Source organism: Amblyraja radiata, chromosome 33 (assembly GCF_010909765.2).
Source record: "Amblyraja radiata isolate CabotCenter1 chromosome 33, sAmbRad1.1.pri, whole genome shotgun sequence".
NCBI classification, from domain to species: domain Eukaryota; kingdom Metazoa; phylum Chordata; class Chondrichthyes; order Rajiformes; family Rajidae; genus Amblyraja; species Amblyraja radiata.
Window position 1 is genome coordinate 4,042,495 of NC_045988.1, and position 15,010 is coordinate 4,057,504.

Below are 15,010 nucleotides of genomic sequence, written 5' to 3' on the forward strand. Positions count from 1 at the left end.
CCAGTGATGTGCTCCTGCAACCTAAAAAATAAATGTACCATGTTTTGTTTAGAGTGTAGACCAATTCAGCACAGGTGGAAATGAACAGCTAATCTAGCTGTACCCTTTTAATCAAGGAAAGCTGGAGCAGTGCTGAAAAAGGGAGCTTTTTATACTGTCATTCAATTTAGGAATTGAATAGTTTTGCTTTGAATAGTGAAATCAGAGGTGAACATGTGAAACATAAAAATATATGCATGATTTTCTGAGGAATTTGTTTTTTTTTTGGAAAGCAATAAATACTGTATCCCACTGGTTGCTCTTTCTATTGTGTTCTCCCTAGCTCTCAAGCACAATAGTTGGGAATGATTTTTATATTCACATGTGGAGCCTAAACTAGTTCAACTGAAGTATTTTCATTAATATGCAATTTATTGTGGTAAACTGATTCTGACTTTTTTCTGAAATGTGTAGTATATTTTAGGCATTAAAAATATGGCATATTTTTGTAGTATTTGGAAATGTATCTCTGCAGTTTTAGAATTTTACATGAAAGATGCATGTTGATTTAACAACCTACTGTAATAATTGTGTACTGCATCTGAAGGATATTTCTTAAGGTCACAATTTGCATATGTTACAAAATGTATGTTTGAAGATCCTAATCTTGGGGTCTACTAAAATAGCAGATTGAGGTTGATGGAGACAGACTGTGCTATACACACTCTATGGTTAGGTAAGAGAATGAGATTAGAATTGTTGATAATCGTCATTTATCTGAATTTCACCAGGCCTGTAAATTTTATTTTTTTTGCTCTGTTCACTTCCTCCTCCCTACTCACAATTGGGAAGCACGCTTTGTCAAATGTCCTCACTAACTTGTGTCTGAAGGAACTGCAGACGCTGGTTTAAAGCTGCCCGTCCCGCTAAGTTACTCCAGCTTTTTGTGTCCTTCTAATTTATTGAATGACTGCATTCTGATTGTTTTCAGCTTTGACATTTTCATCTTTTGTCAGTAACACTGCAAAGCATTTTAATTATGTTATCCTTATACCCCTCATTTAAATGAACAACAAATATTAAATTCCCTGTTCAAATGAAGAGGTTATTTTTGTAGTAAATTCAGTTGTGCTTGAGAATACACTTCACTTCGGTATACATTTTATTCCATAATTTATTTCTATTTGGGTTGGAGCAAAATCAGATACAAGAGTTTTAGAAATATTTATTTGGTGAGAATTTGGTTCAATAATTATGGTATTCTCCTCTGTGCGTAGAATTAAAAGGAGATGTTGTAGTGTTAAGAGTTAAGTTTGTGTTCAGCATTTAATGTATACTTAGATGGCAGTGCCATTCATTCTGATTGTGGTGTTAGTTTCTTTGAAGTTTGGACATTAGAATTATAACGGGAATAACATTGCAACACACTGCTGGTCTTTTAAAATCACACATTCTTTGCCCTGGGGTTAAAAACTTCTACATGAAAATTCTAGCTGCTGAGGGTTATTACAACTGACGGAACAGAGAATTAAATTCATGCCTTGCATTGAGAAACAGTTTGAAGATTAGCTAAACTCCATTGACCTCCCAGCTAAGCACATGTTGCAAATGCAGAACGTAGTGGAAGGAGCACTAGAAAGATCCATACAGATTTAGGAGTATTCTTAGAATGATGATTAGAAACTAAATTATAGTTTGTTCATGACCAATTAGACGTTTAAATACTGTTGAAGCATGATTCAATTTGAAATTAACCAAATTGATTTTACTGCCTATGTTTTACTAGATGTCCTGGATTGCTCAGTAAATAACAGTTTTTATAGGTTTATGATTTTTGAGCTATAATTTTAACCTTGGCCTGTGAATATTGTGTGATGGTTAGTAAATAGATGGGATGGTAGATAAGGCTAATTGTATACTGACCTGAGATAACTCTGTTCACTCCCAGCATATATCATCTATGCCAACTAACAAGGTCTTGAAGGCTCCTGCTACAGCTCTGAAAATGTAGGCTCAGTTATTAGAATGAAGTGCACAAGTGTCCAGGATTTTTCTTGCTGGCTACTCTTTGGCTTCCTGAACAGAAGCGCATGTTCTCTGTTATACACAATTTTTAAGACTCATTGAATGCAACATTGCCTCTATGGAGAATTGGCCATGTGAAGTTGCACTGTATATTTGTTCTTTAATTGCCAAAGAGAATGTGATTTACTTTCCATTGGATCTTCCTCCATTTCCTTAATAGTGTCCTAAATTGCTCTTGAGATTTGATTTTTATGTGAGATTAATGAGCCTTTAATATGCTCAGGATAATATAAATATTTTCAACTTTGTGAAACCAAAAGAATATGAATAGGGCTTTTGAACTCTGAACTGATTTGATCAGTTAGATCGGGCCCAGAAATTAGTGAGCAAAGTAGCTTTTGCACATCTGCTTCTGTATTGGAGGTTACAGGAGGGCACAGAAGTCAATGAGGGAAAAAATGTAATTGAGAGCTGGCCACCGAAAATAGCACAGCAGAAAGGAATTCATGAATCTGTTGCATGAGTAAAGAAAAAATGTTTCTGGACCGGAGAGAGTGGATACAGTGCCCTCCATAATGTTAGGGACAAAGACCCATCATTTATTTATTTGCTTTTGTACTCCACAATTTGATATTTGTAATAGAAAAAATCACACGTGGTTAAAGTACACATTATTAAAGGCCATTTTTATATATTTTGGTTTTATCATGTAGAAATTATAGCTGTTTTTATACATAGCCCCCTCCCACCCCATTTCAGGGTACCATAATGTTTTGGGCACATGGCTTCACAGGTGTTTGTAATTGCTCAGGGTGTTTAAATGCCTCCTTAATACAGGTATAAGAGAACTCTCAACACCTTGTCTTTCCTCCAGTCTTTCCATCACCTCTTATTGCTGTTTATTAACATGAGGACCAAAGTTGTGCCAATGAAAGTCAAAGAAGCCAGTATTAGACTGAGAGCAAGAATAAATCTGTTGGAGACATCGGCCAAACCTGAGGCTTACCAAAATCAACTGTTTGGAACATCATTAAGAAGAAAGAGAGCACTGGTGAGCTTACTAATCGCAAATAGACTGGCAGGCCAATGAAGACCTGCACAGCTGGTGACAGACAAAATTCTCTCTATAATAAAGAAAAATCCCCAAACACCTGTCTGACTGATCAGAAACGCTCTTCAGGAGAAATGTGTGAATTTTTCAATGTCCACTGTCCGCAGAAGACTTAATGAACAGAAATAGAGGCTACAAAGCAAGATGCAAACCACTGGTTAGCCGCAAAAATAGAATGGCCTAGCCACAAAAATAGAATGGCCAGGTTACAGTTTGCCACGAAGTACTTAAAAGAGCAACCACAATTCTGGAAAAAGGTCTTGTGGACAGATGAGACAAAGATTAACTTATATCAGAGTGATGGCAAGAGCAAAGTATGGAGGAGAGAAGGAACTGCTCAAGATCCAAAGCATACCAACTCATCTGTGAAACACGGTAGTGGGGGTGTTATGGCCTGGGCATGAATGGCTGCTCGAGGTACTGGCTCACTTATCTTCATTGATGATACAACTGCTGATGGTAGTAGCATAAGGAATTCTGAAGTGTATAGACACATCCTATCTGCTCAAGTTCAAACAAATACCTCAAAACTCAATGGCTGGCAGTTCATTCTACAGCAAGACAATGATCCCAAACATACTGCTAAAACAACAAAGGAGTTTTTCAAAGCTAAAAAATTGTAAATTCTTGAGTGGCCAAGTCAATCACCCGATCTGAACCCAATTGAGCATGTCTTTTATATGCTGAAGAGAAAACGGAAGAAAATTTGCTCCATTGCCGCTCTGAACTCTCCGGCTCTACAGATGCAGTTTCGCCTGAAAGCCCCGCACTTTATCCTGTGCATCAATAACGGTAACACTCCTTCCTTGCATTTGAACATTGAGCTGATTTAAATGAGAAAAAATATCTGTCAAGTAAGCTAATGCACCAATAAATTTCTTATCGCAAAAGTGTTCGCTCAAAGGGGATTTCTGTTCTTGAAGAAAAATCTCCATTTCAGTCCGCAATTCAAAAACCCAAGACAAAAGGAGGCCTCTTGAGCACCATCGCTCGTCAGTGTGGCAGATGAGGACGGCGTGTTTTGATCCCACCTGCTCACAGAACACTTTAAAAAGACGATGATTGAGAGCTCGTGCTCTGATAAAATTCACAGATTCAGTGACATCAAAACAAATTTCAAGTAATCTGGAAGGGTTTTGCTTGCCAGTGCATGTCGATGAAGGACACAGAGGGAAGATACAATGTGTGGTGCTCTTTCTTTCACAAGTGTTGTAAACCCAGACCTGGCACCGATCATGGCAGGAGCCCCATCTGTGCACAGCGAGTCCATATCATTCCATGAAAGATTATTCCGTTCAAGGAAATGGTCCATTTTGTCTAGAATGTCCACCGCTTATGTCTCCTCCAAATCTTCGCACATTCCTTCAACTGACCAGCAGGCACGTATCAACAAAAGACCAGCAATTGTGCACAGTTCGACATGTCAGTTGACTCATCCAACAGGAGACTGATTCTTGCCAGACTAACCTAAATTTTGTCCATGATCTGACTTAGAATGTCCTGTGACATCTCACCAATACGAGAGTGTATCGTATTGTTCGCTAATGAAATTTTCTGAACTTTCATCCTCGCTTCTTTTCCACAAACGAGTTCAACCATATCCATGGCACACGGTTTCACAAGCTCTTCCCCTATTGTATGAGGTTTCGTTTCTTTTGCTATCCTCAGAGCGACGCGATAAGATGCTTCCAAAACAGGTTTGTTTTCGGGCGCGAATCCTAGACTGGGCAATTTTCCAGCTGCACGAAATCGAGCACATTTGGCTAGCAAAGATTTCCGGTCATCATCTGCATGTGTTGGATGGCTAGAAGTTAAGTGAGCTTTCAGAATAGAAGGCTTCAGAGACCGATTACCCAGCACTTTGGAACAAAAAATACATTGTGGTTTCTGAACACCATCTGCAATGATTAAATCAAAGCCAAAGTCCATGTATGACTCGAGATAAGTTCTCTTCTTGTTCGGCATGAGGGATTGCACGATAATCTGCAGAAAAAAATGTTATGTGAGTTACAAAGTTTTTCACAAGAACGATAACATTCAACTTTCGAGAGTCAGACAGGAGAAAAGGAGTGAAATGCAATCACAGAGATGCCGTAACTCTGGTAACTATTCAGGCGCTGGACACGGAGGTGAAATACATTGTCACGGAGAAATGTAACAATGAAGGTTAGCTCGATGTGGAAACAACATTTCTACCTCTAAACTAAATAATTAAACAAATATATATATGTACGTATCCAGAATCAACAAATTTACCCCCTGTGTGGGCGAAATTTACCCCAGGCTGAGAACCCTTGCACACGAGTCTGTTAAACATTCAAGAGGAAAGGTTTGTGGAAATATTTGAAATGCTCATTTTAGTGGGCCCTTGTGATTTAAAAATAAATCCTTGCAGTTTTATAATTGAAAATTTGTTTTGCAACCATTGGAAGGTAAGTAAGGTAGACACAAAATGCTGGAGTAGCTCAGTGGGACAGGCAGCATCTCTGGAGAGAAGGAATGGGTGATGTTTCGGGTCGAGACCCTTCTTCGAACCTATTTCCCGGCAATGAAGACACACCTGCGTCTAAGACGCATCCCATTTTGAGTTGCTAAATTTTGAAACGAGACTGGCGGGACAGAATTTCTCAAGCTCAAAAAAAAAAGTGACAATTCAATTTGCCCATGGCTTCCAGCAATGTAAGATGATAAAGATTTTTACCCTATGTAAGACTACAAAGGATAATATGATGTGTTGATTGGTAAAAAATCAGTGGTGTTAACTTTAAAATATGTGAAATACTGTATGGATTGAGTATCTACTTTTTAGCCTTTTAGCCTACGTTAGATCTGTTGTATTTTCAAATCAGTTATTTTGTGTTTCAAAATTAATTTTACTTAAATTGTAGTTTTAATAGTGGGAATAATAAGTGAGTTCACAAATGTTTTCATTTTGAATATAGTCATACAGTGCAAACAGACCCTTTGGCCCAACTTGCCCAAACTGACCTACATGTCCCATCTACACGTCCCACCTGACTGCGTTTGGCCCATATCCCTCTAAACATATCGTATCCATGTATCTGTCTAAATGTTTCTTAAACGTTGCAATAGTACCTACTTCAACTACTCCTCGACAGCTTGTTCCATACACCCATCACCCGTTGTGCGAAGAAAGTTACCCCTCAGATTCCTATTAAATCTTCCTTTTCCCCCCCTCTCCCCCCCCCCCCCCCCCCCCCCTCGCCCCCCCCCCCCCCCCTCACCTTAAACCTTTGTCCTCTGGTTCTCAATTTCCCCCACTCTGGGCAAGAGATTCTGTGCATTTACCCAATCTGTTCCTCCCATGATTTTGTACACCTCTATAAGATCACCCCTCATCCTCCTGTGCTCCAAGTAATAGAGTCCTAGCCTGTTGAACTTCTCCCAATAGCTCAGGCCCTTTAAACCTGGCATAACGTTTGATAACATTTCTTCCGGTTACTTGAATTCCAGAACCATATGTTTGTAATATTGGAGATAGATGACAAGTAAAAGAGATTTTGCGGATTTTTTCCCTTCAAATATTGTGGTATTTTCCAAATATACGATGGCACCAATTGCAGCAGTCTGAGAGTTAAGTACCATCTCATTCCAGTTGCAAACACCTGATCTAATTTGATAGTCAAAAGATGACTCCATTGTGAGATGTATTGTAATCAAATTCTTGTCCATTTTAGTCAAAGGGAATCAAGTAAATTTTCATGGTAATCTGCAGCTGACATTAATATATCATCTTTAATCATTTACCTCTGGTTTATATGGCTTTTAAAACAATTGGCTGCTGATTTACTCTATATTGAAATTATGGTTACAGTCCAAAAGTAATTAATTTGGAATTTCTCAGGTTGTGAACGATTATGCACAATTGCGTTATTGTTTTAGAACAATTTTTAGTTGAAGCCAATAAATCAGCCATAATTTTAATAATTTAAGTTTACGACTAGTTAGCAGGTTCTAGTGACATAAACTAATATTGAAATGTTTCTAACCTTAAATGATGCAAAGATGCAATGGGAATCCTTTGGAAATAATGTATACCAAAGAATGCTGCAGCAAGCAAATTTATTTTTGCCTTTCTGATGAGGTGCTGAGTGCTGAACTCTATTTTAGGTGAAAATGCTTGGTTGAATTATATTTTGATCACAATTTAGACAAATAATTTGGTGTTATATTTAAGGAAATAATAAAAAAATGGTTTACTGAAGGTGATGTATACATTTACAAATATTTAAAAAAGAGGAATATCTTCATTTCATTAAATTGCTGCTCTTCTGCACATGTATTACTGGATAATTTAGTGAAAACGAGATCAAATTTGATTATAATGGTCCAGTAAGGCCCCTTTAAATTGAGCTCAGATTAAACACATCCCTTAAAAAAAAAAAAAAAAAAAAGGGAAACCAACATTTCTACATTACATGTGGGAGATCCAAAGCACTTTGGATGGACGCTGCATAATTTTCAGGGGGAAATTGATTCTGTCAAACTGGCTTTTCGGCAGCAGTGTTATTATTATTGATAGCATTATAGCAGATACTGTGTAAACAGTAAGTGATGGCCAAAGACTTGAGCATGGGAGGGCAAATCAGAATGATGTGCATGGCTGGGGAAGTGAAGATAGGGTATGCTGATGGTGCTGGATGGTTTGTGGTTATGTTACAGGACTAATAATCCTAACTTGTAGTACAATGTCTAGAGACCACCTAACTGTTTCACTAAGATCCTTTTGGTTTGGCATATATGTAACTCTAATTCCAAACTAATGTACGTTATCTAACAAGTCAACTGGAGATGAACATGAAGAACTAACATTGACAGCTACGTCTGTGTCTGGAGAATAATTGAAAAAAAATATCTAGCTAGAGTTCTACTTTTGACAAGGAAGGAAATTGTGAAAGAGAGCGAATATGTAAATATTGCAGGGGAGAAGCTGTTTTCTGTCCACTTCAGTTACTTTTGTTCCATAGAATGAAAAGACTTCATTGTGATTGGTTTAATGTTGTCTTTTGGCTTCAGATTCCTGATTTACAATTCCCTGGGTACATAACAAATGGAATAAAAAGCATGTGGTATACATATTGTGCATTTTAACATTAAGATGGGACAAACTTATGGACTTTGTGTACTGAGATCTCCCCAGCTCTTGCAGTGCACATGTTTTTAATCATAAAACAGCTGTAAACATCACTTCTGTGCTTTATTTTGTAATACTTCTGAAGCTCTCTTGGGGATTTAGGGATGCATCTGCTATTTATAAATAGTGCTCCTCACTCGTTGAACCGGGCATATTTTTCTATTCTGCTTCCTGCATCTTTTTTACACTCTGGTTAGCTTGTATGGTTAGTGTAGTTAGCTTGTGCATGACAAGTTTATTTTCTGTATTTGAAAATGAAATGTGATTGTATTATCCTGCAGATTTCCAGATTATTCAATGTGTGCCGAGCTCTGTTGAGCATTGGGGCTAATGAAAAAAGACGGAGAATGCGTTAAGTGAGCTGGATTTTTAAAAAAATACAGCCTTTTGTACTTTGAAATAATACTGCTCTCTTTCTAAAAACTGAGATGGTTTTTCTAGAGCGTTGTATGTTATGTGGTAAAATTCCCAATATGTAGTGCTGTTCCTTTATGAAATCACTAAAGGTAGTTCAGCTAAAAAAAGTATATTTCTGATCATACTATCCACTGAAGCCATTAACTGTTTTGGCACACAACCCTAAATGCCTTCAGCTATGTTTAAACAAGTAAAATCCAAGTCATGCTATGTGTAGGTGTCACAGAGAATTAAGGAGCACAAAAGCCAATTGTTGTTCTCTACTGCTATCACAGTTGAGATCAAATCATATAGCACAGATCTAGACCTGAACGTGGAACTTTTCCCTGATCTGTAACAACTTTTATTTTACATGGATATGTCTGCAGATTATGAGCAATGTGGACTCATATTTTCAGCAAACACTCTGCATTGTGCTGACTGAGAGTAATAAATGTTGTTTTACTTATTGAAATTAGATTGCTTATTGATCAAAGGATTGTTAAAAGTACTTTAAACCGGGTGTAAATTTGTGAAGCTGATGGCCTATCCAGAGTTGAATTACCCAAAGCCACAAATTTGTTATCCTTATTAGCATGCCTGTGTGGGTAGTCATGATGGGTAGCTTGGGCATTTTTGGCTTCCTTGTTGACCATCTTTGTTTGACAGGCTGAATTTCAAAACAGGTTTATCATGAAAACCCAGAAATTAAGGCAAATTCCTTTTGTAAATGTATCCGTTCGTTGACACATTCATGACTAATAGGTAGCTTGCCTTAAATGAGCTTGGATGACAATGTAGGTAGCACAATTAGTTAGGTTTACAGATGCCACCAAAGGTGGAGTAATGTAGAGTGAAATAGTCCAAGGTTACAAGATATTGATCAACTGGGGAAATGGGCATCAGAATGGCAGATGGAATTCACCTTCAATAGGTATGGACTGATGTATTCTGGGAAGTTAAAACAAGGACATACACATTGAATGGCAGGTCCTTGGCAATTGTTGTAGAATGGAGAGATCTTGGGGAACATATACATATAATACGATAGAACTTTATTCATCCCCAGAAGGAAATTGGTCTGCCAACAATCATAACAAGGTACACAATCTTGAAATGAAAATTAAATTAAAAGTGAAAAAAAGAAAAAGACAAGCGACTGATGGCTGGCTGCCGTGTACACAGCGCCTTAATAGGAATGAACAAACAAACGCAGGTTTATCCCCTGGACAGAGGATTCTAAAACACCCCTCCCCCACACAGATCCCCCTTTGTTCTACCACCGTCCCGCATGGTGGGGGGGGGGGGGGCATATATTTTTTCCCAATGTGTGGGGGGGGGGGTGGTGGCTGCTCTAAAACTAGCAGGCATATGTTTAAGGTGAAGAGAAAGATTTAAAGGAAATTTGAGGGTCAAGTTTGTGGAGGGAATGAACAGATGTTGTTTTGGGTTGACCCTTCTTCAGTCAGACAGAAACATTGTCAATTCAGTCCACAGATGCTGTCTGACCCGCTGAGTTCCTCCAACGCTTAGTTTTTTGCTCAAGATTCCAGCAACTGCAGTTTCTTGTGTCTTTAAGTGGAATATAATTCACAAGGAGAAAATGGGAGAAGAAAAGTATAGCAAATCATTTAATACAAAATTTACAGATAATCCAATATTCAGTAAGTAGGTGGTCACTAGGTCAATACCAACATAAAGTTTTCTTTTTTTGGAAGGACTAAGGAAAATTTTTCAATGCTGGATCACGGATAAATGAACTGAGGGATTCTTTTTTGAGTATGTTATTGGAAATTGTATAATGCATATGATAGAGATTGGATGCATCTCTTTTGGTAGAATAGTTCAAATAATCTGGACAGTGGTTGGAAACGGAATCTAACAATAGCTTGAAGCTTGTGGGAATACATGTCATTGTGTCAGTTCCATAGCCTCTTGGGAAATGGTATTTGGTGACGATGAATTCAATATCAATTATGCGATGTTGATGTGTGGTCGAAATGCAGCAGGCCCAATATGGTATTAAAAGATTAGCCATGTATAATTTGTATTTATTTAACTGCATGACCAGATCTCTGTGATAGAGCTAATCCTAGTGATGGTCATTGAAGAGACCATTCAAGAATGCTTTTTGAGGGTTTAAAAAAAAAAAAATCTACATGAAACACTTCTAAATTGTTACAACATAAATGTCCCAGTATTTCAAGTTTATTAAGTCAATATTTAAAAAGAATGTTGGATTAATGGCTTCATTACCACAGTTTAGTGGATGTTGAAAGTGAAAACTCTGAATGAAAGTATAATTAAAAAGAGAAACAATAAATGTTTCAGGTTGATCTTTCAATAGATTTCCAGCATCTGTAGATTTTTGCCTTTACAGCTGAGTTAAATGTCATCTCTTGAGGAAACCCGTATTTTTATCAAAACTGAGCAAAGTTATTCAATATTGTCCTTCCAAAAAAATACTGGGCCTAGCTGTAGAAGTGCACACGTTAGTGGATGGACAGTTAATACAAGCTGTCACTCAACTGCTCTTTGGGCTTTCTTAAACGTAATTGATATATGAATAAAAGCAAACATTCATTCATAGCAGTGCAGTCACTAGGCCCGATTGACATTGAAATTACCCGTTCTTAACCATTCTTCTGAGAATACCATTGTTTTTATATAGATCCGGAAATAGCTTATGTGCAAACAAAAGAATATAATAGCACAATATCATCCTGTTGCCTCAAAATGGAAGTCTCCTGATTAGTCTTGTAAGAGGTGAAATGACTTGTAAGCAGATAACCAGTATACTTACAGAAGTTAGAAATGCTACTGAGCAGCATGTTTTAAAAAAAAACCGAAATGGCATTCTGTACAGTATCCTGTGATTTAAAGCCTTGCTTCTGACTGTTCTATTTGTGATATGATAATATGAAGAAAGCATTGCAAGTCATTCCCAGTGATATGTGACAGGACTGTGGATTGTTTGCCTTTTGTCAGTTTCTTGAATATGCACTGTTGGTTCTTTGAGGGCTCATTTTATAACAAAGCTGCATGTCAGTGTCAAACTGAAATTTACTTGCATTATGCAAAATGAGAATAGATTGTGATTGTTCAGTGAGCTTGAAATGTTTATTTTCTGTTCCAAAATGCAACTTCCCAATATGTCATACAAACTTGGTATATTATGTTTATTTTGTTAAAAATTCAGTTTCTTAAATTAAGAATTGTAGTGAAGATCTCATTGTATTGAACTATTGCTATAACAATGATTTTAATGTGATTAATGGTACATGGATAAAGCTCAAAATCAAAACACTAAGTCTGCATTGAAGAAAACGAATTTGCTTGAAATCCTCAACAAATAAGACATTTTATAGAGAAAATGTTAACTTCATGTTGAACTGACGCACTAAAGGTCTCTCCAAGTATCTAATCTCCTGTCCCATGGTGCGATTTCATTCCAAGAGCTCTCCCGAGTTAAAAAAAAAATCAAACTCGTGGTAAGCACGGAGAAGGAACGTAGCGGGTATGTCGGATCTCGGGGACGTCTCTTAACGCTGACGGCAGGTACTCGGGAAGACTTGCTAACGGCAGGTAAGCACGGGAAGACTCGTGAAGATTTTTCAACATGATGAAAAATGTCCACGAGAGCCCCGAGTACCGACGAGTGGCCATTACCGTAAATCTCAGAGTTCGAATCAGGGCAAACTCGGGAGAACTCTTGGAATGAACTCGTACCGTGGGACAGGGGTTTTAGTGTATCCACTGTCTTTTGCTTTTCATCAGTTCTGCAATGTACAAAACCTATGAAATTTACAAATGATTCGGACAAATATATAGAGGAACCATGTTTCTTTTAAAAAAAAAAAAGAGAGAAACTGAAGATTATAGACTTTGTTTTGAATAATTGCAGAGAAAACTCGTCAGCTTTGGAGGGCCGGTCTTAGGGGTGTTAAATTCTTGAGAATGTGTGATAAATTCTTGAGAATTGGTGATCTAACACCAAGCAACTGAATGTGTTTATTTTCAGTGTTATTGGGGCATGTTGAGAAAAGTGGAAGTGATTTGCAAATCAAAAAAGTACTAAATTTGTTGAAAATCAAAATACATTCAATTTGTCACTTAAATATTTTTGTCACCATTCAATATTAATAACTTGAAACTTAGTACCTGCCTCTCATTAGCCACAGTGGTTGCATTCATTAACTGCACGTACAACTGCTTTGTGGGCTGACAATGCTTCACTTCCTCTCTTCTCTTTGGTTCTTAAAAGCTGTCATTACCTCTTTCCTGTTAACGACCAGCCTCAAACTAGAGTTGGCCCAGAATAGTGAAGGAAGTTCCCTAGTACAATACACGTTCAGCTTGTAGACAGGTTAAAACCAGCATCTGCAGTTCTACCCTATACACACATTCAGCATGTGATGAGCTCGATAACTTGGGGGGGGAGGTGGGGCTTGAAGGGTGGGGTTGTTTACAGGGATGCTAAAAATAGCTTCAGCACCCAATTTTAGGAAGGTTAAAATTGACTATGGTATGTGATTTTGCCAACTGTTCGTGATTCCTGCATATACGATGACGAAAAGATTGGAGACACGATGTGAAATGAATAATCAAATGTAATTGCTTAATCAGTTTTTAAGAAATTCATATTGTTGTCTGAAGGAAAATTGTGAAAAGGAAGATCTAATGTTAACTTGATTATATATGAACAACAGTGTGTCATATTAACTGTTTTTCATTCCTAATGAGAAAAAATGGTTATGAACATCATTATGTAGAGATATTTGTTCTCTTTGCAGACGACATTTGACCAAGCTGTCATTGATATTCAGTCACATGTTGGCAGAGCTGAAAGCTATATTCCAAAATGGCGTATTCATGGGAGATACTTTCAGGATCACAAAAGCAGATGCGGCAGATTTCTGGAGGAAAGCTTATGGAGAAAAGTAAGTCACTTAATTTGCTCCTAATTTTGGCATGATTTTCAGTGTGGTTAATTTTTTTTGAATTTTTCACCTCTTCTCCCCCCCTTCCCCCCCCCCCCCCCCCCCCCCCCCTCGTTTTGCTGTAGTCAATTCATCATTATTGCTTGTTATACAGTGTCATATAAATTATATAAAGGGAATAGTCTGAGCCTTTTACGTAGCTTGTTTTGAGTACCCACGTCACTGCTATCAGGCTTCAGCAGCCATTATACAACTAGGCTAACCATCGTTTTTCAGTTGCACCAAAATCAGAATCGCTCCACACTGCCATTCAATGTTTTCCATGCTCGAGTCTATCCAAGCCCAATATTGTATCTTTCTGCTATCCAGGTACATTCAAGGCATCAGAAAGATGGATGCCATCTTAAAAGTCCTGGGGGTATATCTAGCTCTGGAAGACTACTGGACTACCTTCGCAGTATTATCCTTCTGCATGTTTACTGCAATCTTAACCTCATATTTAAATGCTGTGTTAAAGGCAATGATAAACAATGATTAGAATGAAAGACTTTCACAAGACCATGTTCAAGATAAAATTTGGGTTGTTGGAATATTAGCAATGTCACTCTGCAGCTCATATCCTCTGATGTAATTGGTGAAGAGCTTGTAGATAGTAATTACACCAATTGGCAAAAGTTATTACTATTGAAATCTGTCACCATCCTAAAAAACAGAAAATGTCATTACTGTACCCTTTTAGAAGTGTTTGGAAGTAATTGTTAAATAGTTTGCACAAGCTGCTTCCTGGATTTAAGAGCACAAAGCATTCATTTATCCATCAGACTATCCATACTCCCACTCACTATCCTTACACAATATATCACTCCAGCAGCTTGAGGCTTCATTTTGAGTCTTTTATTTATGAAGTAGAACTTTACAGTGACAGACATGGCATTGTTTGTTTATGAAGTTCTAATAGTGAGAAGATGCCAAACAGTTTGACTATTTTTTTCTATAATAAACTGCATTTGCTGAAACTTATTTTCTTTGATGTTTAATCAGGGTGCTGACATTTGGACCTAGGAGTCAGCACTAGATCTTTAACATTCTGACCCATAAACTATGGTTGGTGAGGAAAATGAAAAACAATGCTCCGCAATAATTCTTAACACTGGTGCCCTGCAAGGATGTGTTCTTAGCCAGTTGTTATACCCCCAGTACCCTCATGAGTGTGTGGCCAAATTCAGCTCCAACTCCATTTAAGTTGCAAGATGATACCATGTAGTGGACCAGATCTCGAACAATGATGAGACTGAGTAGAGAGTTTAGCAACATAGACAAAAACAACCTCTCTCTCAAAGTCAGCAAAATGAAGGAGCTAGTCAGTGACTTAAGAAAACGAGGTGTAGAGTACATTCCTCATTC

At 37.6% G+C, this 15,010-nt stretch overlaps 1 protein-coding gene across 2 annotated transcripts in view; it reads left to right on the forward strand.

Moving 5' to 3' along the window:
* Positions 1 to 15,010, forward strand: part of cbl (Cbl proto-oncogene) — a 93,581-nt gene that overhangs the window by 34,491 nt on the left and 44,080 nt on the right. For both annotated transcript variants that reach the window (XM_033049691.1, XM_033049692.1), the window contains exon 3: positions 13,460 to 13,606. In XM_033049691.1, the coding sequence (XP_032905582.1) occupies positions 13,460 to 13,606 (147 nt within the window). The remainder of the gene's footprint in view (positions 1 to 13,459; positions 13,607 to 15,010) is intronic.